The 26911-nt window shown below is 41.2% G+C and overlaps 1 protein-coding gene across 7 annotated transcripts in view; it reads right to left on the bottom strand.

The window, feature by feature from the left end:
- Positions 1-26637, bottom strand: part of CREBRF (CREB3 regulatory factor) — a 33056-nt gene extending 6419 nt beyond the window's left edge. The window contains exons 1-9 of one of the 7 annotated variants that reach the window (XR_012801742.1): positions 26478-26636; positions 14849-15046; positions 13510-13635; positions 11781-12870; positions 8921-9115; positions 6892-7081; positions 4520-4593; positions 3838-3960; positions 3135-3313 (exon numbers count right to left, since the gene is read on the bottom strand). Coding sequence is in view for 6 of the 7 variants with exons in the window: in XM_075601001.1 (XP_075457116.1) it covers positions 3198-3313; positions 3838-3960; positions 4520-4593; positions 6892-7081; positions 8921-9115; positions 11781-12870; positions 13510-13635; positions 14849-14962 (2028 nt within the window). In the remaining variant the exon portion in view is untranslated. The other 6 variants (XM_075600996.1, XM_075600997.1, XM_075601000.1 and 3 more) reach the window with 6 other exon arrangements.
- Positions 26638-26911: the final 274 nt, after the last annotated feature.

The following is a 26911-nucleotide window of genomic DNA, read 5'->3' as shown; positions in this document are numbered from 1 at the left end:
AGTTTGTGGGCCAAAGGCTTAGACAAAATGTAATACAAGTTCTTCCATCGTAAGGGAACCTGAAGCTGGGACTTTGTGCAAAGGGAGAGACAGGGGACCTGCTAGGAAAAAGTTGGGCCCATGAAACAAAAAGCTTTACTGCACCAGGCCTTGAGGAAAGTCTTTAATTATTTTATTTTCCAATCCAAGCGTCAAGGCATAACACTGACTAAAGATGTAGGCCCCAGGTTTATCCACTCGGCCTCCAAGGGATTACCAGCAGGAACCTTTCAGGCCTAAGTAAATCTCTCTCTGTACCCTATTCAGCACCACTACATAGACGGCAAACTTGCCCTTTTATCCTACATCTAGGAAAGATGTCTCATTCACTAAACCACTGTTGCTGCTATTTAGTGAATGAAGGGGTTAGACAAGTAATTCTCTGCATGGTAAGCCTCATCACGGAGACACATGGGGCTCTGTGACTCCAGATCTATAAATGGCAGGTCGCAAAGGCAATAAACTGCGTGTGTGTGTACCACTGTGACTGCAAGCAACTAGTACTGTAGCCACATGGAATGGCAGACAAGAATGCCATATTGATTAAGAAACATGGCCTGTCAGGTTCCAGACACAATCAGCATTAAACTGCTTCTTTAATTAGAACCAATACTTTTGTTATTATTATTTGTAGTGAATGGAATGAGGCAGATATTTAAATTGCACACCATAAGTAATACATTTTTTTTTTTAATTGTGACAGGTCATTCCACAAATTTGCATCCCATATAAAAGAAATAAAGTGATGAACTTGAAAATTAAGTGGATGTAAGGAATGTAGTTTAGGAAATTTCTGCAGCACTCCAGGCATCTTAATGATCGATTACTTCAAATTTTCATTGAAGCACTTTATGAGCAGATTCAACCCCCACATTTAACAAGGGTAAGGCACTTCTAAGGGAGCAATCTTTCCTTTTGGCATTACAATTACTGAAGTGCCTTATGACTTCCTTAATAAAAAGGGGATATCCAACATCTCCAAGATGTATATTTAGAAATTACATGTGGCTGAATTGGACTAAGAAAACAATAGAATGAAAGTGTTGAGCAAAAGGAGGGGCCGTTTATCGTGTTGACATACCTCTAGATCTCTTCATTAATGGACCTAGGAACTTAAAGGAGCTTTCAATCCGTTGATGCAGGGAGTGCCCGTACATAACTATTTTCAATATTCCCTAGCACTAAAGGAGTTACAAACCCCTTCCATGCAGAGAATTACCGGTGGGTGCACACAGAATTACTACATGCAGGATAAAAACAAATTCACCTCTATCAACAAAAAAAAAAATCATCAAGTCACTAACATCTGAAGAAGCAATTCTCGCGAAACTGGTACAAAAATATAAAATCTATCTTTTTTTTTCTTTTTTGGGGTATTTTTTTCCGTTTTATTTTAACATGTTAAATTTTATCATGCTCTGTATGATCAAGAAAAACAAAATATTGGCAAATAAAGTATTGGAATTTCTAGAGCTTTGTCTCTGGATATATTCACGTGCACATTACAATAGCAAAAATATAGATATATGTATATATATATTTGTATTATTAATTTTTGTATCCATTGAGTGCCAAAATGGCTCTGCAACATGTCACATACCATTCTAGCCTTGCTGGGAATAAATCAGATTCTGGAAGTTTATCCCAACTTATTCAATGAAATGTAGCAGCTACAACTATCCTCCAAATATCTGGAAATCTTTATAAAAAATAATAATAATATATATATATTAAAGTCAGTTTATCTACAAAGGGAAATTAATTCTCTCTTGACCGTAGACATAAGACTGAACGCACCATCCATATATACACCTATATAAATTGGACCACTACATAAGAAAAAAAATAAAAATAATAATAATAATAAAGTTCACAGTTCGGTATTCCCTCCCTAGAATTCCACTGACCTCAATGTTTTAATATACTTTCTCATAGATAATATATATATATTTATATGCATTTCATAGTTTACATTCAGTACTGTATCTTATAAGCTGTGCAAATCTTTACTTTGACTGGCAGTCTGCCACTTCAATGTGTTTGTCTTTGGTACAAAATAAAAAAAGAAAAAAGAAAACAATCAAAAGTAATGTGCAATTTTGATGTTTTTCGCTTTTCCGGCTAAAAAGTACCGGAAAAAAAGTATTACGGCTTTAAGTTGAAGAGCCATCCATAGGTTTTTTTTTTTTTTTTTTTGCCTTTTTTGTTTCTATACAATTCAGACTCTGTGGCACATATCTACATTTTCAAACATATTCCTATGTACATTCGGAACAAAACAAAAAAAAAAAGGAATTCATAAGGAGTTTGAACATTTAAGCTTAACCCCCATAATTATGCACTATACAGCATTTTATAGCACCACCCCCACCCCCCCCCCCCCCACACTGCTTGTTTTTTTTAAACTTTTTTTTAAAGCGTTAAAAAAAAAACAACCTTAACGGCTTAAGTGTCTTTTCACGCCGCAAAATACAAGGCACAAAGAGAAGTCTTTTTTTCTTTCTCTCCATAGTTTCTCACTTTTGACAGACATTTATACATTGCAGGAAGTTCCGCTGTGAGAGGAACGCTCTGGGTTTAGGGCCAGTTGTGCCGACACTTACGCTAGGCTACCCAGTAGCACTCCCAAAAAGGTGCCTTCTGCATTTAGAAGAGAAGGCTGCGTCTCTCGAAATGCCAGCAGAACGGGTTGTGTATTAGTGGCTTCCTCTCACTGCTATTGTGCTCAGAGCTTCTACTGGCTAATTTTGGCGTTAGCTCAAAACTATATAATGAAACTACAAGGAATCAGATTCTGATTCTAAACCAAATTCAACACACTAGTACTAAATATACGTTTTTTTTTCCGCACATTAAGAACTCTCTGGCAATGATGGAGTTACTGCCGGTAGCAGCTTAGGAAACCGGTCACCACTAACACCCAGAAATCCTGTGATCAAGCATTGTCTCATGCATTAGGTCCTCTGGACTGTTTACATTTTCTTTTGCTCGATTTCTAAGACTACGGAGCCTGCTTTAAAACAAAATATATATGTATATAGTAAGAACTATAATAACTGACAGGAAGAGATACATGCAAGCGGAATGACATTTACACTGGAGGCTGAAGAAGAGATGTGGAAGGACGACACACCAGTGCTGATTATGGACAGAGGCGGTCACACCTTTGAAGTGGGTATACGCAGTCCCACGAGGCCACCGGTGGGATCTCCATCTAAGGTTTTCTCCAAAACCTGGTTCACAAACTCAGAGGTTTGGCCAGACACTGAGGACCCTTAAAAAATTAAAATAATAATAAATATATATATATATCTAATGAGACTCATACATGTCAAACAATATGCTCCCATCTGTGTATACCAGTGTTTTTTAACCCGTGTTCCTTAGAACCTGTGCTTACACGGGAGGTATGGAGTGATCTCTGAGAAGAATGTAGTACACATTTTACTGTACTCTTCAAGACCCAATACTTTTATTTTGCCATATATTAAACGGAATCATTACAAAATGCTATTAAATATTATACTGTAATGTTAGAAATGATATGCAATATTGAAATCTGTTTAAAATATACACACTCTACAAAAAGAATATTATTATGTTGTTAAGAGGGGTAGTATGTAGCAAAGTCAGAACACATTTTTAAAAAGGAGTAATTCTTAAGAGGCTAAAAAATAGTGGTCTATAAAATATTGAGCTTTAAAGTGCAGTCTGTAGGGGGGGGGGAGGAGAGAAATGGGGCAAAACCTTAACAGGGATAAAGAAGTTGGAGAAAGGGGAGGAGAGGCAGGATCATACCCAGTGTGTCCTTAATGAGAATATCCAGTTTCTGCTCCATGCTGGCGGACCATTCTTCCCATGGAATCTGCATTCGGTTCATAATTTCTTGTTTGATTGAATTGATCACAAACAGCAAGCTATCTGCAGAAAGGAAATAAACATATGCAATATATCCAAGATGTGCCCAAGTTTTAATTCGTGTCCACGTGATTTGCTAGGGGAACCTGATATTCTTCTAGTTTTATTACACACACAAATACATATACATGCTGCTGGTAGTTTTGGTATATTTGGTGGTTATGCTGCCTGTGCAGATAATGTGGTTAAGGACCCAAAACACTGCGATTAACTTTGCTTTGGTTTAAATGATGAATACATTTATTGACCAGCATTGAAACATATGTAATAAATCAGCTACCTTATTGAAGTCTCAAACATTGGTTTAATTCGAATGAGCTCTACTGTATAATGAGGCTCATCTTTTTATTATTAAAAGTAGCTATAAATGTGTTTCAGAGTTGTGCTATTCAGGCCCCTTATGCAGGTAACGGATTCATTTCTTAAGATCTGAAAGCACAATCCTTTTGCTATATTTTACCCTCACAACCTTCAGGTCACACAGATTTTGAAGGTGAGCGGTGCACCAGGCCCCAGTTCCTCTCCAGGCCTATATGAAATGGAACCAAAATACAACACTTACCATATTCTGTATTCAGGCCCCATAGTTTCACTTTGTTTGCTTCATATTGAGCTTTCTTCTTTAGCCGACAAGCTCTGTGTAAACAAGGAAGTGAAAAGGAAATAAATAAACTATTTCCAGCAATGCATGTGAAACCTCTCGCTGCCAGAGGGACTGGCAATGGGTTTCAGAGCACATATAGTGAAGGCATTACTGCAGGGAGTGTACTTTAAGCCGTTAATTATTTCTGCGCACCATATACCACTTTTACATCGGGATGTCACTTCTGGGCCCCTGAAAGCCAGCTGCATACACACCTTGTTTTTATACACATTTAAGCTTAAGCCTTATGGATATAGCAGGGAACTATGGGTAACCGTGTCTAAAATTCCCCCAACCTTCTATCAGTTGGTATAACAGAAAATAACAACAGGCCTTACCCTACATTTCTCTCATCGTAGTAAATCATAGTACCAGAGATATAAAAAGGAACCTACTATCCATCGAGTGATTTTAGTCAATAACCCCAACTGCAGAATAACTGTAGTTGCATACGGAACCAAAAATGTTCAGACACAAAGTGGCGAAACAGAGATCGGAAAGGAAACACTGGTCTATCAAGTCTGTTTCTTACATCAAAGTGACCAAGTAATAATGGGGGAAAAAAAAGAAGGATAGATCAATAAAGCACTGCATGGTAACAGGAATACAGAAATGACAAGTGACCCATTTAATCCTACCACCCATTGTAAAACAACAGGGTACTAAAACAGGACCTACACAGAGTCTGTCCATCCAATTATAATGTAGTGTCGAAAGGCCCCTGTTTAATATGCTGTGAAACAGCTTCAAAGCACACAGAGTAGAGAACATGGATAGAGAATGGGTCCAGCAATGGATTCAATTTCTCTCCAATAATACAGGCAAATGCTACCATCCTAGCAAAAGCATGTTCATCTCTGTTCAATACAGGACAATTTAAAATAAAAGCATTATACATTAAGGCGTTCAGAAAATAAAGTCTTGCCGACATTGTTGTGATGATGCCATTTGGGCTGGGATGCAGAGTATCGTACCCTGGTCAATAGCAGTTGCCGCCATATTGGGGTGTGATCCCCAGCATCGCCGATTGATGAATCTTGGCCTTGGTGTTATCCCTCAGTGCCTGTTCTCCCTCTAATGATACCATAAACAAAACACTTTATTTACATACTCTAAAGTCCAATAGCACAGCTGCACTACCTCGAATGACAATGCAAATAAACCAGGTGAAAGACAATACACCTTATGAAATCCTTTATTTCTTGCTTGAGCACATACAGATGTAGCCTGCGTTATTGTACCTGCTGGCTCAACCACATAGTACCCCTGTCCCCTTTTCACACGCTGCGAATGCATTACAATGGCGTGTGCGTCCGCTGCAACACATGAGCGGGAGCATGAACGGCTGCTACAAAGCTGAAAATTGCTGCACCATCCAAGAGCTTAAAGAAGATAGATATAGATATATATAACGGAAATAGCTGTGTTAGTCCAGTTGCAGAATAAATAACACCATACAACACCATGAAGAAGGAAGATACTGCTCACCAGTGGGACAAAATTTCTTACAACCAGGTCATTCCATAAATGATTTAAAAATCAAAATCGTCAATGGAAGGTTTAAACGCCCCCAAGAACGGAAAACATTTGAGCTCAGAATGATAAGACTCTGACACCAAAACAAAAAAGACTTAATACGGATATGGGGTTTCGCACACACTATCAGAATTGTTTGTAATCATCCTGCCTGTACCTCTTCTTATCCACACCTTCTACCCTCCCCCACCCCCCATGCTGTTCCTCGCACCCTTCTATGTCTTCAAACACTGTCACCCCACCTTATCTACAGTACAGCTCTGTTTTTTTCTTTTCCTTCTCTTCCTGCTCTCCCTTACACTGTTTTAGCCAGAGATTCCTGTGTTAATCAGTATTGCCGACCTGAGGAAGAGAGAACTCTCTAAAGCTTGTCCTATGACATAAATTGTTAGTCCAAATAAAAAAAGGTATCACCTAATACTGAAGAACATGCATACACACGCGCAATATTTTTTTTTAATACCGATTTTAGAAAGCCACCGCACCTCCCCTTTTCAAATAGGCAGCAATATTGGGTGCCCTGGGAAGCAGGATGTTTGCCGATCGATCAGCAACTTAGACAATTGCATTTGCGTAAATGTAACGAACTGTAGCATTAAACAAAATCATACAAAAATGCCCAACTTTAAACTGTTTTGGGTTGCAAAATAAAAATACCACATTATAGTTCCAGAAACACCTTCTGTGTATCAATTGCAGGCATATCCTGTCCCACATAAGGCCCTGCGGTGCACAGGGAAGCGTTTCTTGTTTACCTGGAAGCCAGCTTGTTTTTCTCCTTGCGGGAGCGAGGTCTGGCGGTTAGAGGAAGCTCGGACACCGGCGTCAGGTCGCTGATCACCTTGTTGAGCTTACGCAGCTCACCGCCAATCTGCTGGAGTTTCCTAGGGTTGGGAGTCAGGTCTTCTACATCCGTCCGGCGAGACTTCTTCACTGTGTATTTACCTGTTCCCAACAAATTGAGGGCAATATTTACTAAGTGGTGCTGATCCATAAGACATCTTACTGCCCATTCACTTTAATAGGCTGTAAGTGGTCATACAGCTGTAGCTACCTGTTTTCTGCTTGCCGTGCGTGTTTTGCACGGTGATCTCTAGCATGCCGCGAGATTCCAGCGGCCAGACTAATGGCCCATCGGATTAACACAGCGGGGATCCCTGCGGTGTGAATCCTACCGGGTTCCACCTGTCTGTAAGGGACACGCAGTAAGATAGAGACTGAATCAGTGACTCTCCCTGCACGCCACCAACAGGCGATCGCAGGGCTTTTATTTGATTTTAATAATACAGTATTGTAGCAGGGGGGCTCCGGAGCTGAACCACAATGATTTCAGGTCAGGGGACCCCCTGCTTCAGGAGTTACAGGCGAGTTATGGGGTGCCGGTATCTCTGCGGCCATGTTTAAATTCTCCCGCGTCACAGCCCACGTAATCAGGGGATTTAAACAAAAAAGTGGGATAACGGCACCCCAAAACGGGGCCTGTAACTCAGGAAGCAGGGGGTCCCCGGACCTGAAATCAATGCGGTTCAGCTCCGGAGCCCCCCTGCTTCAATACTGTGTTATTAAAATAAAATAAAAGTCGCGCGATCGCCTGTTGGTGGCGTGCAGGTAGAGTGACTGATTCAGTCTCTCTCTTCCTGCACGTCTCTTATAGACAGGCAGAACCTGGTAGGATTCACACAGCGCGAGTCCCATTCAGATGCAGGGAGGAAATAACAGGCTGCTACATCTGTATGGTCTCAAATATCATAGAAAGTAGTGTGCATAGGATAATGTATGCACATTAGGATAATGTACGTACATAGGCACATTTTAAAGCAGCCGTTCAAGCAATATCCTACGTGTGTTTTTTTTTTTTTTTAATAAATCAGTTCTGTACTATGAGAAAATAGCATTTAAAAAAAATGTTTTAAAGACATTTTAATGTTTCTAATGTTGGAAGCATTTCCAAAGTGACAGCCCCTTCTGATAGGCTCTGACTCTTGAACCCAACCCTCTCTCTAGCAGTGAACCAATTATATCTAGTAACTGTCCAGTCAATCAAATTCCAAGAATACATTGCCCACAATGCTGTGCAAGAACTGAATTAAATAACCTGGAGCAAGCGATCGATTACAGGAGAACGGATCGATCTGCAGCTTAGCTAATCACTTATCAGTGTGCAGATTGTATCGATGCACACACACACACATTTATTTTAAACGGCAGCTTGAATTGCAGCTTTAATGTGATGCATCCAAAACTAATTTGCCTGAAAACAACCACTCCCAATCTTTTCTTTCATCAAAAATATAACCATTTTTTAATTGTGTTCCCACATTGTTTAACAGCTTCCAACTTTCCTGAAATCAAATCACCATTAAGCGCGCGCACACACACACACACACCACTATTTCATCACCGTGTACGATGTTATCTGGGAAATTTGTATTATGTACTATTATGCGTTATTGCAATCAATTAAATGCGTTATTTATGGTTTTATTGCTTGTCCTGCACTTTGCTTTCTCTTGTTTTTTGAAAACCGCTTAATGAGCAGCTCATTGTTAATTAATGGCACTGCCTTTGAGCAGGTAAAACCCATCTGCATCCATGTCAGCTCCTTGTGACCTTCGGGAAGTCACACAATCTCCCTGTGCCTCAGGCACCATTAAATTGTAAGCTCTACGGGGCAGGGACTCGTGGTGAAAAGAAAAAAAACATTGGGACAATACACAATCCATCTGTATTAAAACCCATACAACCCTACACACAATGGATCTAGCAGCAGTATGCAGTTTTTACCATGGTGTAACCCATTCTTCTGGTACATGTTGCTGGGTAAAGTCTCCCTGTTCCACTCGGAGGGCCTCAGTATCCCCTCCTGTTGAGACGGCATCAGCTGCTCACTGTATTCCCAGAAGTATCGTCGCTTTCCTCTTTTCCTTGAGGACACAGGAGTAATTCCTTTCAGATCTTCCACTGAATCATTTTCGTATCCTGTAAAAGATATATATAGGCTCAAATTTACTAAGCTGGGCGATTCCACAAGACACCTGCAGGCGCTGGAAGACAAATTACAGCCCGTACAAGTGAAGTGGGCTGCAAGGGGTTTTCCGGAGCAGGAAGGGGTCTTATGGAATAGCACAGTTTAACAAATATGGGCCATAGCGTGCAGAGAACGGGCCATAACGTGCAGAGAACAGCCCGGCCTGAAGAAGCCTGCAACACTTTGCTGCCCACAGCATTTCATTAATCTCTTACATGAAATAATTGGGGGGAGGGAGGGATGTTTCACAGAGGTGGACAACACAACCAGTGAAAATACAAAAGGGGAGAAAAAAAAGTGGGGGGAAACATCCAGAAATAGGTACAGTACAGCTCTACTCACAACAGTCTTGTAGGGAAAAACAAAAAACTTATTTCAGGAACATTGGAGTAAACATTTCAGGTTCAACATGATGAAAGGTCCATGTGGGGCGTGATTCGTTGTACTCTCCACTGTTCCTGTTGCGAGTTGAGCTCTACTTTAGCTGTTTCTGGGTGTTTTACCAGCTTTTCACTTTGTATTAATATGCTCTTACAGCAATGGGGTAAAAAAGGTGCAATCCCACAAAGAAAAGGCTTTACACTACACACCAAAACAAGAAATACTACAGAAGGTGTGCCAATTTGATGATGAGCCAGTGCAAGAACAATATATTACCGTGGAAAGAATGTAGCACAGATTTTAAATATGCCATGATCAGTGGTGGCCTAAGTAGAACTTTATGACAAAGAAGACCTCAACTTTTTGTTCCTTGATACAGTTTAAACCAGGAGGTCTTATGGTACAGGTCCTCAACAGTCCAACACCTGGTATCTCCTTGGTCAGAAATGATTGCCTCTAAACCCCACTCCATGAAATACCAGACCTCCACTCAGATCAGAAATGTAGCTATATTTTAACTTGCTCTGCATATTTCTATATACAGCATTCCTTCCTAAGAAGATATTTAAGGCCATAATTACAAAGACATTTAAAAGGTCCATTCACTTGAATGGTGTCTTCCTTTGCTGGATGGTTTCCTATGGCATAGCACTACTTGGCAAATAATATTTTCTTAAAAGTATCTACTGTATCTAAAATATCAATCTCCAAAGACCGTATATTCTACATTATCAGTACCCTGAAGGTAAAAAAACATTTTCACTGGTCAAAGACATAGCATTCTGGAGCTGGAGACAGCGATTCGAGTCCATGTCTCAGCTCCTTGTCAACTTGGACAATTAACCTGGAGATGGGTATATACTGTATTCTCAGCAATCTCAGCTTGGAGTGGAACATTGTAGAGCAGGAAAGGGGAAGTGGAGCGAGCACAGCAAAAATAGAACAGGCTGCCGGCATGTGCGTAGAAAATCTACCTAACAGCCCCAAAAATTAAAAACACAAGGAGAATCCTCTGACGCGTTTCTCGCCTCTAGGGCGCTTTATCAAAGAGTAGAGCAGGGGTGGTCAATGCCAGTCCTAAAGGGCCATCAACAGGCCAGGTATTAGGGATATCCCTGCTCCAGCACACGTGGCTCAATCAGTGACTTAATCATTCTGACAGAGTCGCGTGCTGAAGCAGGGGTATTCTTAAAACCTGGCCTGTTGGTCACCCTTGAGAACTGGGCAGTTGGCCACCCGTGGTGTAGATGAAATAACACAGTAAATGTGTCCCCCATTATGCAACCAGCAGCTGATTTGCACTGCTGCTCCTTCATCTCCTTGAGCTCAAGTAATACAAATGATATTGCAAGTACTTCAAGGCTGGGAGGCATTGCGTAGTGATACACCAAGTCCTTTTTTGTCTTATTTCTTGAACAATGCAGCATAAAGTAGATACACATCAAAACATACTTATTCCCACCATTAGGTGTACAACGTTACAGAAACCTACCTGCGCATCGACTACACATGTTAGTTTTGCACCATCATTTTACTAGCCAGATGAGTTGTTTGAGAAGAGAATACACAGGTGCCACAGGATATGCAAGGACATTTTTATAGATAAACTAGAACACATTTATGGTCCGGCACTCTGTATAGAATATTCTAATAAGAATAGCAGCAAATCAATTCCAGCTTTATTCTATTGCAAATACATAGAAAGCAGCTATGTTTCAGTACAACATGCCTCTTTACCAGGCCTGACAGGGTGTGCTGGAACAAAAAAAAATGTATTCTAGTTTAACTGTACAAAAACTCATGTAATGCAGACCAGGGCACCAAACATCAGAGTTAGTGTCACTAAATATCCCCTTCCCCTGAATAATTTGAGTAAATACCATTTCAACTGTATTCCGTTAGATATTCTGCCAGATTTAGTTGCCTTGTTTTCCTAGTTGATAGCACATTATATGTGTAGGATATCTGTGCAGTAACTACGGAGGATATTCATTAAACTGTGATAGTGACAGGTGGGGCACGATCATAGGGAAACTCCCATTGATTACAATGCGAGTATCCGTGTCATAGTGCCTTGTACATGTATATAGAAGTTTTAGTTATTCCAACAATTAAATAGTGCATTTAAACAATTTGATCACCGGTGTAAATCTCTAAAATCTAGCAAGCACATAAACAAAACGAGAAATACATCTTAACACATCATTCATGGGTAACTCATTTAAAATAAAATACCTGGTTCAGAGAAGGTATCACTGATATCATCTTTGTCATCCTCGTAGTCTTCCTCCTCCTCCTCCTCTTCTTCCTCTTCCTCCTCCTCCTCGTTCTCAGATAGTTCATGCTCACTGCCAAACCCTTCGTCATGATCTTCCTCATCCAAGTCCACCTCCTCTTCAACTTCCTGATCCCGAGGGCTCTCGCATTTGGCTGGCGGCTCCACCAACCCCTCAGAGACAAAGAGGGAGTAGTTGTGCTCCTCTTTCTTTTGTGAGGGGTCGGATACAGAGGCACCAGCAGAAATACTCCCATCTACGGCACCAATTGTGGTCACTCCCGGGGGTGGGCAGAAAAGCTTCTGAGTCTCTTTGAAAGGTAGGACAGCACAGCTTCCGCTGCGGCCTAACAATGGCTCCCCACTCTTCTCCTGTCTCTTGGCCATGGCCCCGCAAAAGCAGGTGTTTTCCTTGGCTGCATCAATAGTGGCCACTGTGGTTACCGGCTGACTGGGAAGTACTGAGCTGATCTTCACCATGGCTTTTTTCACATAGTCCTTGCATTCTCCGTGGATGTTGACTTTCTCTATGCAGGAAACATTAGTCTTCACCGCCACCTGGGTGCTTGCAGCTGGCTTGATAGCTTTTTGGGCACAGTCAGCAGATGGCACGTCTGCATGGGCACTCTTGGAAGAGCATACTGGAGCAGTCACCCGCCCAGCTGCCATTTTCTTCCCCGGCAAAAAGGTGGCCTTGGCGCCTGGGAAGCACTCAGAGTAGCAAAGGGAGTCAGCGACTGACTGAGAGTCCTCGCTGTTAAGCTGTGCAAGTGTGGGCGTTTTGCTGATCACCTCTTCGTCCTGATAGGGACTTGAGAAGTCATCAAGACCTAGGTAATCCACCTCTTTGGTTCCCCATATGTCACAGCTGGCTAGCTTTGTGTACTTGGTCAGGTCCTCACAGTACGTGTCCCACTGCTCCCAATTAGAAGTCACGGGTGTACTATTGTCAAGGATATCCGTGAAGGAGTCCAAGTTGTCCAAGTCTTTGCAGTCATCCAGGGTCAGGAAGTTTTCTGTTGGGCTCTGCTGGTAGCCAATTTCTCGATCCTGGAAAAAACAACAAGCATTTAACCATATGATGACAGTTTAGTTTGTAGGTTCCTCACGCGAGTACATACACTGCAAAGTGAGATGCTACCAAAAGGTGCAAATATTGGAGTAATTTATATATTGCTTTGAAATGTTGAGACTTAAGAGATCTTTAAAGCCCATGTTCAACAAAATCTGTAGAGCAAAGTCTCATGGTCCAATAAAAGGTGTCAACCTGTAAAACATTAAAAAGTGATCAACTATAAATATGGATAGAAAAGGAGTTTGAAAAATGTCTCTTTTGTACCCGAGAGCTGTGTGTAAGCAAGTGTAAAAAGCACTAGAAGCGACGTCCCCTCTCAAGAGTGTTTTACATTATTATGCCTAATAAAGTAACAGTATACTATACGAATTAGCATATATTTGCCACAAAGCTTTGTTTCCATGAAAGAAGTTCATATCACTTGCTCATTTCCCTTTGCTCTGGACAACCATAAGCAATGCTGAATAATCTTGACCGTCAACTGTAGCCAAGGCACTGCCATGCTGCTTGTGCAGGCTTCATTTTATGCTCATGTAAAAGGTTCTCACCAAAATACGTTTAGGAGTAAAGAAATGAGTCCAGGGAACCCAAATAACTTTCTACAGCAGGCTTACCAGTTCATACATGAAGTCTGGGTCGGAGCTGTTTGCCAACAGGTCTGTGCTCATTAAAGTCTGCTCACCGAACGCAGGGCTCCGAAAGGCATCCCCGAAAAGAGGATCCATTCCGCTGACACAGGGCTGGGGGAGAAATAGTGAGAACCAATTAACACACGAGATGCACAATTATTTTTACGCTCTTCATAGGCCCCCTATTCAATATGCTGTGAAGCAGTCTTCCCCATTTATGTCCATTAAAATGAATGGAGACTAAAACCGTTTTCATTATTCCCACCCAGTCACTGTCACCCAGTCACTGTCTCCCACCCACCCAGTCACTATCTCCCACCCACCCAGTCACTGTCACCCACCCACCCAGTCACTGTCACCCAGTCACTGTCTCCCACCCACCCGTCACTGTTACCCAGTCACTGTCTCCCACCCAGTCACTGTCACCCAGTCACTGTCTCCCACCCAGTCACTGTCTCCCACCTACCCACCCATCACTGTCTCCCTCCCACCACCCGTCACTGTCTCCCACCCACCACCCGTCACTGTCTCCCACACGTCACTGTCTCCCACCCACCCAGTCAGTGTCTCCCACCCACCCAGTCAGTGTCTAAGTCACTGTCTCCCACCCAGTCACTGTCAAGTGTCACTGTGCAGGTCAGAGAGAGAATGGGGGGGAGAGAGAGAGAATAGAGGGGATTTGGAGAATATATGAAATCTGTATGGACATTCATAACTGTTTATTTTACCTATAGGCCATACATTTTTTAGTGGGTCACGAAGGAGAAGTTCAAAAATAACTGGGTCACGGAAAAAAAAGTTTGGGAAACGCTGCCCTAGTGCATCAGTACTGAGAAGTTCTACAAGCCAAACTAAGAAATGCCTTCATTTTTTTGTTACATTAGGGACTTCAAATCAGAGACAAGGTCTAAGCCAGGGGTGCTCAACTCAGTCCTCAAAACCTCCCAACAGGTCAGGTTTTAAGGATATCCCAGCTTTAGCACAGATGGCTCAATCAAAGGTTGAGCCTGAGCCACATGTGCTGAAGCTAGGATATCCTTAAAATCTGACCTATTCGTGGCCCTTGAGAACCAGAGTTGAGCACCTTAACCTAAGCTGTCTTGCCAGGGAATAGCAACAACCTCCTTAAACTAATAGGAATAAACACTTTACTAGCGGAGTTTGGTTTACAATTAGTGTAATTTGTAGCACCAAAAGGCAAGCATAGTCATCTCTATGTTAATGTCCTTTAGCTTCATCAGTTAAGTTGCAATGAAAATAAGGATGTCCTACTAGTTTCACCAGTTGTGCCAAGGTTTTGCAGAAAAATAATGAAGACACTTACCTGAGGCATCTGAAAGCCCAGGTCCTCCGGACCCAATCCCAAATGTCTGCTCCGCTTCCTCGGAAGCCTCCTTTCCAGCTTTTCCTTGCTATCCGTGGCAAGAAAATTATACATGCAATGACACGTGGCGGTTTCCCACAGATTTATGGTGAAAAGGGAGTTAAAAGCGCCCAATCCGGAGCGTTATTCAGACAGCTCCTAAACGGTTGAGAGAAAGGGGGGGGAAAAAAAAAAAGTAAACAAGACAAAAAAAAATACAGCAATAACTTTTTTTTAGGAAAGTTGAAAAGCTATAACTGGTATGTATTTTGTATGCGACACCATATTGGTAAATAAAAAAAAAGTTTGCTAAAAATTAAAGCTTTCAGGTACTAGTTCTGGACAAAAAACTGGAAAAGTAACAGTGGATGTATCTACCCAGGAGGCCTGCACAGATATGAGCAGCAAAGCAACTTTATATATTCTTTTTTCTGGCAATACACGTACCCCACTTTGTCACTGTAACCATAACCCCAGATCATGTAAGAAGCGCATCTTCCACAGAGAAGACTTGGCTTGTGTCTACATTATTAAATCAAAACAACATTTAACACGATAAGGATTATTGAGATCAATTAGCTTATTACAAAAAGGTAATCAACGGTGCATGCGGAAGAGGTGAACAGATAAGAACCCATCTCCTAAGAACTGCAAAGGATGTAAGCGCCCCTGCGTAAAAGGTTATTTCCACACCGATTCTACGCACAATTTCAGTCAAACTATCTGAGTGTTATCTGTGGACACTTGTATTCGGTTATATAAACCAATTGGCAGGCTGATTACAGCAATTTTTTTTACCAGCTTATTGATGTTAAGATTCCTGCAAAAGAACTTACTTTGAACTCTAATAAAGAAACTAAAGCCATTTTAACCTCTTGAGCCCTTGAAATGTACCTCTATGTAGAGCACCAGCATTGCTTGCTTGTCTCTGCTGACTGGCAATTCCAATTCCCCCCTTTAATATGGAGTGACAAACATATACACATTGCTAAATGAACTATGGTGAAGGTTTATTAAAACTACCTGAATGTTGCAAGTTCAGCCCTCAAAGCTATGGTTTGCAAAACAATACTGTGAGGCTCTGCAGACCACTCATATGACACTGGTAAAAGTATGCATTGCAAAATCCTGGGCTTTCAAGCCTGTCCTCTATATTCCACAACAAAAACATCAACACTTCTTCAGCAGCGTAAAACTCCTAATATTTGCATCCATGTAATGAAATAGAAGCCTTGGTCCCCACAAACATTCCCCATATGCTTCTTTAAGAAATGCATCACTTTGAAGAAAAAGGAAACTTTTTTTTTTTTTTTTTTTTAAAGAAGCAGAGAAAAAGACAAAAAGTAACATAGAAGCATAATATGGCGTATACATTAAAATGTGCACATTGTGCAACAAATATTCTCAAGCAGAGAGCAACCACCCCTAGGATGACTGCCAGTGAATATATACTGAATAAAACACAACAGAAAGCACTAGCAACAGAGTGAAAATGTGTTGATGATAATAAAAATAAAGAAGAGGATAAATATGTTAACACTCCTTTGTTACCAAATATAACAATAAATCAAAAGGAAATTAGAAAAAATATTAAAAGACATTGGCATGATTTGGGTGCTGACATACTTTTTAAGAGATTTTTTTTATGACCAAGTACCACAGATTGTTTCCCATCTTGATAATATCACCTGGAGGTAAAGATGAAAGGAGCACATGGTTTGTGCTTTAACAAAAGTAAAAAAGGGATTCTTCCATGTAGCGGAGTTATTATATTACAAAAGGGAAGTTGGAAATTAAGAGGTTTATACATTGTAGTACAATATTCGTGAGAGTAAATATATTTGGAAAACAATTAGTCGTCTGAAAGAAAAGATTTTAGTACATTTATGTTGCATTTTGAAAAAACATTAGCTAAGCATTTTTCAGTATCCAATAATGGTGATAACATATTATCTCTAAAGCCGCGCTTATAGTGCCGGCGACGTCGCCCGAAAACAAATGCATTGTCGCCGCCACGTGTGCTTATAGTAAGCTCGACGACGACAAAGCGACGGGGCAACGCGATTTTTGGAAGCCAGGAATATTTGATTTTTCAGGGGCTGTCGCCTCATGTGACAGCCCCTGAACCAATCAATGGCCTGGTCACCCGCGACGCCGCCGCAAAGCGAAATACAACTTTCGCTAGCTGCGACGGGTGGCGTCACCATACGCGCGGCCTAACTGTCCATGCAATGTCTTGTATATAATGTATACCCTCTTCACTTACGCAACTGTGTACTATTTGTCATCTTAACTCTATGCCCAGGACATACTGTAAAACGAGAGATAACTCTCAATGTATTACTTCCTGGTAAAACATTTTATAAATAAATATTAGAAAGTTTTTCTTTATTGTTAATGAACAAGTAAAAAATAAGTGTCATGGAAAGGCTTTAAATCTAAAAAAAAAAAAAAAAATAAAAAAAAAAAAAAAGTGCAACTTTCTAGACTTTCCACCTAAAACAAGGTTCTCCAGGTGGTTTAAACAAACTGGGAGCTGGTTGTTTACAGTAGCATAGGAATCTGTGTCATTAAAATATTATTTGTTTACATGCACAACTAATATGTAAGTGACATAGCATGTGTAAACCCATAGGCATTTGAATAATTGTTATAGGGGGTTAAAGGTTTTGGATTGTTTATGGTCATGTAATGGGGACTAGGCATGCATGATCTCCTGGCCAAGAACGTTACGTCGCAAAACGCGTTGAATACATAATGTGGCTGGAGTGGAGTGGGGGGTTTTCTATGGGCAATTGAGGATATTTGTTGCACAATTTGTACACGCCAGTTTATAATGGTATGTTTCTTTATTCTTCATAGAAAATGTTAAAAGCAACTACAGGAAACATTTCTTTAAAGAAGCATATTAGTAATACCGCATACTGGAAATGTCCGTATGTCCTGTATATTCCACAGCACAGCATGGTTTCAGGGTATCCCTGTACTATTCCAATGGGAACTCATTGCCAATTTAAAAAGGTGCAGTTCCACCCGAATGTTTATCGTTTTCTAAATGTCTTCACCATGCTGTACAGTAGGGTGGTGCCTGTTCTCCTTTTCCCCTGCTAACTGAATTTTTAATTATGATGTTTATCCCTAAAATCCAATTCCAAAACCAAAGCAAACGTGACTGTTAAACGCCTCTGATTTTTTTTTCTACATCTCTTGGCATAAAATAGTCTAAATCAGAGAAGTTCAAAACAGTTTCTCCGATAATCCCTCCGACGTTAATATGGAAAACAGTTCTGTGCTCATAGTGGAACAGAGAACGTTGGGATAAACAACAGAAGTTGCAATGGGTACACTCTAAGTTACTAGAGGCTTTGGGCCTAACAAAATCAAATATAAAATCAAGTCAACAACAGCTAGGGCAAAAACGGGGTGGTCTGCTTTAAAAGGAATCCCATTGATCTCATTTTCAAATGGGGTACTGAACTTTTAGCTAGAAACCTATAATCTATATTTATAGGAAACCTGTAGCAACAGGCTCCTGTGCTGATAAGCTAATATGGAGATTGATTGCTATGGTCTGGGCCCCATGACAAAAGAGTATAATGAGCCCCTGCCCAGAAGCACAAGCCACAGTGATTCGTAAACTCAGCCAAAACATGTTCTGGTTATAACTCAGCAATGTAATGCCTTCTCTACAGGTTTTACAGTAGTCGTAGTAGAATAGCACAACAAATACCACCAACCAATTAAAAAGTAGTACATTGGTCAGGTCTTTGCCTCTGAAGGAGGTGAACCATGTCCAAATTGTCAGAAACGTGTGACCTTGAGCAATCCACTTTAGTCAATATTTACCAAGCAGTCATTTGCCATAAGATACCATCCAGCGCTGGAGAACACCTTAAAGACATTGACTTGAATGGGTTGCAAGGTATCTTCCAGCTCCAAAAGGTGCTCTATGGCAAAAGACTGCTTAGTAAATATGGCCCTTTATTTCCCAATTGTCCAGGCCCTCGGTAGTAAGCTCCATGGGACAGGGTCCTAAAAATGGCAATATATTGCACAGCATTTCAAAATAAATGATTATTTATTCATGTTATTAACCGAGTAAATTACAACAGTAATTACATTTGAAAGAGGTTTTTTTTTGGGGGGGGGGAATTCACACAGGAGATCGTTTATAAGAATACTGAATATCACAATCATTTTACTTGATCATGTGTGAGAAGGTAGTTAAAAAGGCGATCTGTAAGAGAAGATAAAAGGTGGTGCAAGTAAATAGAAATGCAGCCTTCACTGAAAGGCAGCTCCTTTCACCTACATTTACATGTCATTTTCCTTCTATAGTAACCCACCTGGTTACCTAACACGACGAGATCATTCTACCATGTGCTATCCTCCCATTTACATTTCCTAATATTACTTTGTGAACATTGTTGTCATTTCTCCATTGCATAGTGAATTCTGCAATTCGTCTATTCCATTTTTCTCATTCGCTTACCTGTAGGTATATCTATAAAATAGTGTACCAGCTTAAACACTTGGAAAAAAGAAGAAGATGTGCATCTCAATGAAGTTCCTAAGACACACATTTTTATATAATCACTAGGTATGTACCAGACAAATTATAGGACAAAAAAAAACGGCCAGTTACCCAAAAAGGTTGGGCAAGGAAAGATTTCAATAAAAATGAATCAACTGCAATATTGAATATTCCTTTCAGGTTGTGTGTTAATAAATATAGCAATAATTATTTGACATGACAAACAAATATTGTATAGAAAGGAAATTGTGTAATACGTTTATTGACTCTATGGCCAGAATGTAATATGCATGAAGCGTATGCCTCTTGCGTGGCAAGATTTCAGCTCCATTTAAATTAATGGAGCCAAGTTATACCGGGCATAGTGAAGACTGCTTCAAAGCCTCTTGAAGTCTGTGCGATTCCACTGTAGCTATAGGCGGACCTCAGTGTGACATGAAGCATCTCCTCTACCATGCTAGTGAAAAGACCCCTAGCTTCTATAAAGGGCACTCTACGGCTACATTTACTTCATCTTTTCATTAACCAAAAGAACACCCAGCAGGAGAGGGGTTAAAGCAACAATATTCCTAAACTGGCTAAAAATAAAACATGCTTAGTGTTGTGCCAACACCCGTTGTTCATAAATTCCTATTAGTTACCATATTGCAGTGGTTCATACTGTATGTTTCGGACAAGATAAAACAGTGATGGCATTTACCCTCATTGTAGGATCAGAACTGTTCATCTGAAGAACACTTGTGATATCTACAACCATAGAGGACCTCTAACAGTACAATTATTCTACACGTCACTGGGCTTAATATGGCTATTAAAACGCAGCAGTGAGGCAACAGGAATAAGTCCCATGGGACTAAATTCTTATTTTAGAAGAAGTAGAAATAGCAGTATTAGTACAGTTGTGATAGTGCAGAGTAAATGAGTACATCAGTATTAGGTGATCCTTTTTTTAATTGGACTAACAATAGATATTATAATACAAGCTTTCGAGAGTTCTCTCTTCTTCATGTCAGCAATACTGATTTACAAAGATTTAAGACAGGAGATGTGACAGGGCAATAAAGGGATGGAAGAGTTACTGAGATATTTGGAGAGCATGCAAGAGCATATATCCATCATCTGCGTAAAGTGGGAGGAGGGTTTGGAATAAAAATTAAACAGATAGGGAGAAACATTCCAAAAAATTCTGATATTGTGTAAGAAACCCCATATTGGCATTGCGTCCTCGCTTTAGTGTCAAAAAGCATGATCATTTTCAAAATTATAATGCTTTTTGACACAGACAAAAGCGTGCAACGCCTATATGTTTTACATGCTCTCCAACTATCTCAGTAACTCTTCCATCCATATATTGTCCTGTCTGTTTATTTACCGTCTGGAATGAATTCTCCACATCTTCTGTGTTCAATTATTGTTTTTTTACATCTGTGTTAAACTCATGGAATCTTTGTAAATCAGTATTGCTGACATGAGGAAGAGAGGAGAACTCTATAAAGCTAGTCTTATAATATCAATTGTTAGTACAGTACCCATAAAAAAGGGTATCACCTAATAGTGATGTACTCATTTAATCTGCAATATAAGAAGAATGCTTTGATTTTGGGCTCTCACACTATTGGAGGGACACTGGCAACCAAGAGGTTGACAACAATATTGTGGTATGGGGAAGATCCATGGTGCCTAAGTTACGGTGAACTGGGAAGTGAAGGCTCAAGGTTTCATAGGAAATCATGCAAGTTAATCTATCTCCCAGCACTTGAAATACAGTACCAAGCTGTTCAGGGAGCAGCAATGCATATATGGTTCGGATCTAGGCAGTTCTCCTACCACCACAGATAGAGCTTTACTGTAAATTGAACTAAATCTTCATTGGGATACCTGGGGATTCCCAGTGTATGAGAAGATAGGAAACAAAGCAGGTGGGTTATATACATAGAGGCAATATCCAACACTACTGAATTAGGAAATAAGCATCACAATTTAGGGTGGTCATTGTTTGAGGTGCGTTGCAGGTTACCCACAAAGCAGAAAAAGGGTTACGAATGTTGTGCTCTCTTACAATATGATAGATAGGGCTGGTTATTCATTAAACTGCTTGTAAGAGATGTGTGCAGAGGTAAATATAATGGAGACCGATTTGGGTGAAAAGTATATCTCGGCTTTATTGAGCCTGTTTCTTTATCCAAGCAAAACATACACACAAAAAAAAACCCTATCCCTTTGTAAGGGCTAACTTACTTCCCCAGAACCTATCTGAAGGACTGGAGGGATATTCCCATTACCAGCATATCACCCCAAAGTCTCAGGAAGTACCTTAAGCAGGTAGCCCTCTATGTCAGTCTCTGGCAGGTTCCTGGGTACTCTGTGTCCAGGAAATATAGGTCTCTGGATATCTTGATCTCAGCACACATTTGTGCTCAAAACAGTCTGTGTGCAGGCTTCTCTGCTATCCTGTATCAGACCAATTGTGAGTTAAGGAATCCCTCTCTCCTGTGTCTCACATGAGGCTTTTTACAGAGCTCTCATTAGTCCAGGTGGATACTAGTTAATTGACTGGCTGCAATCAACTCTCTCTCTCTGCTGGATTCTCAGAGCTCTGATGCTGCTTTATTTAAACAGGGATAAGTCCCCGTTACACTGTCATAGTGCAGAAAGGGGAACTGCACGGTAACTCCTACTGAAGTAAATGGATGTTTCCATGTAATAGTATCACGAACAACGCTCATAGTTTAATGAATAAACCCCATTATTTGGAAAGTGCTGCAGCCTACAGCATACTTATGCAAGTAGTAAAAGAAAGCTGCAAGTTATGCACAAAACATTAAAGCTGCAGTTCATGCAATATCCTGCATGTGTGTTTTTTTTAATAAATCAGTTCTGTAGTAAGAAAAAATACTTTTAGCATTTTCTGTTAAAAAAAAAAACAACTTTGAAAGACCAATTTTCTTGTATTCTATTTTAACAAGCATGCTTGTTCCTATAGCAACGATTTACATTCCCCATATTTAAAGATGTCGCTAAACTTTGCCGATCAATAGACAGAGAACGAATTGACCGGCAGCTATGTACTTTTTTAGGTAAGTAGAGATTGCCCACATGAAACTATTGAAGTTAAAAAAAACAAACTAAAAACGGGAGACTGAACTGCAGCTTTAAGCAAGGAAATATATTTCAATAAAATAAATACAATGCACTCTTGTGAATTCCTTTCAAGTTAGAGTGTTCATAGATACAGTATTGATTATACAGTATGACAAGACAAACAAATTTGCAACAGAGGAAAATGTGGCAATAGATTTCTTACCTAATATAGCCAATATTTGATATGATGGGAAGCCATCGCCTGTTGCTCTGGAAAACTTCAGCTCTATTTAACTGAATGCATCTCATGTCTTCCCGAACAAAGGGAAGACTGCTTCATAGCATATTGAGAAAGGGTATGTGTGATTCCACTACACTGTAGCTACAGGCTGAACAGCCACTGTCAGTGTGCCATGAAGGAGCGCCTTTTTGTCAGGGCTCATAACAAGTGTGGGCAACTCCAGTCTTTAGCTCAATTGAAGACTGAGCCACCTGTGGCTGAAGCAAGGATATAGTTAAAACCTGACCTGTTGGTGGCCCTTGAGGACTGGAGTTGCCCACCCCGGCTTATAACATGATACATCATTGGAAAGTCCTGGAATCTACTGTATACTTATCTACTAAAGATTAAAGCAAAAACAACGCATAGCGGGCAAAGTTTCAGGCTAGTGTTGGCTGTCAGGGTCTCACGCTAAAAAAGGGCAAAGAAACAAAATAAAAGTACAGCAATATCAAATCAACCACTAAAGTAAACACCTCCCATTTCTCCCTTGTGCAGAATGACATTTGACTGAACATCGTGATGTGGAGCTATAAACCCTTTTCTGGGAGAACTGACGGATTAGTTTTAAGTGTAAACGAAATCCTAAATTAGGAAAGGCCGGAACTCCAGGTCGTCTAGGGGAATAAATCAAGAGTGTTATTTTATTGTGGGAGGATAGACGTTTCAGTCCTGTCATCTTTACAAAGGTCCAAGACAGGACACAAACGTCGATCCTCCGATTTCGTTTACACTGGATTACCCAACGGGGTGTTACTGTGCACCCGAAGCAGTCAAACAGATTTGTGAGTAATATTTTTGTATGTATTACTTGTAAAACATTAAACCTTGATTCATGATCTGGCTCAGTGAGTAAAACAATGACACTGAGTTGGAATCAGGAAAGCCTGGTTCAATTCCCAGGACCAGCTCCTTGTGACCTTGGAAAAGTTGCTTTATCTTCCGGTGCCTCAGGCACCAAAAACACAGATTGTAAACTCTATGGGGCAGTAACCATCTCTGTAAAACTCCTATGTACAGCGCTGTGTACTGCATGCTATATTCAAATTGTGAAGCGCTTTGAGCCACATTGGGAGAAAAAATGATAGATATAAATATCCAGAGGACCGGTACTCACTAAAAGAAAAAATTTGAATCCACTCATCACTCTTTCTCCATAGCAAGCCGAAACATTGAAGTGGATTATAAAAACTTTTTGGCGAGTGCCTGTCCTCTGGACTTCCTTATTATACAGGATCTCATTTTATATACTGGTTTACAGAGCACCCCTTTGTTGTTGCAATTTTGGGGGGGAGTGAGTGATATAGATATCTTCACAAGCTGATTTTTCTGTCACATAACACTTGCAGACCTACATGTGCAAAGACGTACGCCTTCCCTCAAAAAAAAGAAAACAACGATATAAAAAAATATATCACTCTGCACCAGAGACATAAGTCATTATGGATGAATAACCCTCTTTAAAATATCAGAAAGTTACACGGTGTGCTCCTGCAATGAAATCTGCTCACTTTTTGGAGATGAATAAAGACATAGCTACATAATGTGTTAGATGTATTGATATACAGTAATATCAACACATCTGCTGATGAAAGCATATACTTGTGAGGTAGTTTCCTTTACCCTGTAGTGCTCTGTTTAATCTCGGGACTTGAATATAACAAGCAGCTGTATACAAACATCTGACTGACACACACCCCTTTTTGCTATATACATCCAACATGGCCGCACCTCCAGCACAGAGACAGCCTAACGCCATGCATAGCGACAGCTCCCCTCTCTATTGGACAGCAGGTCCGTAGCTCCAGCTCCAATTGGTCGGCGCAAGCTGTCACTCAGCTGGAACGTGCCGCCCCTTCTTCCTACAAAGCTGCTTTGAGCTGACATATAAACAATCCCCGAGCCCCAGCTCTGCTGCCTCCCCCCAGCTCTGCTGCCTCCCCCCCACCAGTCGATGAAGGCAGAGGAGGGGAGACCTGCTGCCCCCTCCCTCTATCACTGCAGAGGACCTGTGACAGGTCATGAATATATGGGGATAAGGATAGCATGTAAGAATACATGCAAGTCCCCTCCTCTGTGCACACACCCCCTAGACATGCAGAGCATAGGAGAGATCCATAGCCAGCAACACACTCCCCATGCAGCATGTAAACAACCTATATCTTCTGATCAAATAAAAGGGACCCTACACTCCCTCCTCACAAATTAAACACGTCAATTCAAGGAGTTTAAATAAATTACATCTCGGTGGTAAAAGGGAGACTTACTAAAAAGGGGTCAGGAGACTATTGGTGACAAAAGCATGAACATGTACTGCAAGGGCCCACATGTATGATTTCGGTACAGGGGATCTGGAGATTAAATCATACATTTTCAGTGAAAAAAATATATATAATCATGCTTGTCAGAGTTCCCTTGAAGTCGATGCAAGGACTGACACTGTTTAAAAAGACAATGAAGTGGAAGAAAAAGTACTGATGGTGAAGCTGTGTGTCCTCTCCATGTAAGTGACACTTCACAGACTCCACAACTCTATAACATGTCCACATTCGTCTACTCTGATCCCAAAACACGTGACTCGCCTGCCGCTTTGCAGCCCTCATCTATATACAGTATATACACACACACACCCTGTCATCAATTGCAATCACACACGACCCCATTTCCAGCCTCATCTAGAAGTTTCTCTCATGGATATGAAACCTAACCAGCTTCATCTTTCAGTGGGGGGGAGTTAAATCCTGGTAAACAGAAGATATGGAAACAGAGGTTCCCCTTTACATCCCCGCACACTGACCGATTTCTCTATGCTATGCAATGCTATACATTCATTACCCACTTGTTTCAGACTTTCAATGAATGGACATGACACAGATGTGACATGTTTGCAGCTTCTTCTGCCCATGGTCACCAAAACAACAGCTCCTGCAGCTCCCATCTCTCTGATCCACCACGCCCCCTAGAAAGCTGCTCCTCATGCATGTGTCCCTCCCTTCACTGAATGCAGAAGACATTCACAACAGATCCCTCAAACTGCAATGCTACATAAGACATTTGTTTTCCTTTTTCTTGCATGCAATGCTACATAAGACATTTGTTTTCTTTTTACTTGCATGCAATGCTACATAAGACATTTGTTTTCCTTTTTCTTGCATAAAGCAAACAGACCACTCGTCAAGACCAAAAGACAGACAAACAGGGGGAGGATTTGTGATCACAGACTAATGGCATCCCCTTTAGCACATGGGACCTGTATGGTTTCTGGTCCTAGAATACCATGCGATCTTAAAAACAACAACAACATCTATGGTGAACCTGACACTTCCTGCTCCCGATGAGCTGCCCTTATTTATTTATTTCCATGAACCCTTCCTGGGTTTGTGACCCTGGCATGCCCTACCTCTAAACAACTTTCCCCTGGTGCAGATGCCCTTCCTCTAAAGTACCCTGCATCCCATGAACCCTCCACCTGCCCATGCAATGCCCTGTATCTCATTAACCCTACATGTGCTGTGACCCTGCCATGCCCTCCCCCTCTCACCAAACTTCAATGTGCTTCAGTCTTGCACGCCCTGCCCCCTCTCATCATGAGCCCTCCCCTGAGTGCACACTCTGCAACCCCCCCCCCCCCCCCCCCCGAGATCTCTGCAAATACCATCCCAGATGTGCACACCCCCTTCCCTGTCACTCCTCACCTGCCAGCAGTGGCTAGGCTGTGGATGCTATGGGCAGGCCTTGTCCCTCCTCGCAAGTGGTGTGTATCTTCTGCCCCCACCCCGGGGTTCTCACCCTCCCTGCTGGTGCTGCCCCTGCACAGTCTCCATGCTTTCTGGTTTGTTTTGTTTATTTCCTTCCTGACGGGTTCCCGGAAAGCGCGTGACTCCCCCATCCACGTGACCCACCGCCGGGCCAATGCGAGCCGCCTGGCACCTGGGAGCAGCCAATTACCGCGCGGCTGGCAGGGGTGGGAATAAACAGGAGGAGGGAGGGGTGTGAGGCTTATTTCTAAGCAGGATGGGTCTGTAGGAATGGGATATACATGACACATTCACTGGAGGTGGAGGGGAAAGAGAAGTGATGTTGGGCGGCAAAGTGTGTATGTTCATTTTGTGCTAGGTTACTCCCACAC

Source organism: Ascaphus truei, chromosome 5 (genome assembly GCF_040206685.1).
Source record: "Ascaphus truei isolate aAscTru1 chromosome 5, aAscTru1.hap1, whole genome shotgun sequence".
Lineage (NCBI taxonomy): Eukaryota > Metazoa > Chordata > Amphibia > Anura > Ascaphidae > Ascaphus > Ascaphus truei.
The sequence above is the reverse complement of the archived record's forward strand: the minus strand, read 5'-3'. Positions and strand labels throughout refer to the sequence as shown.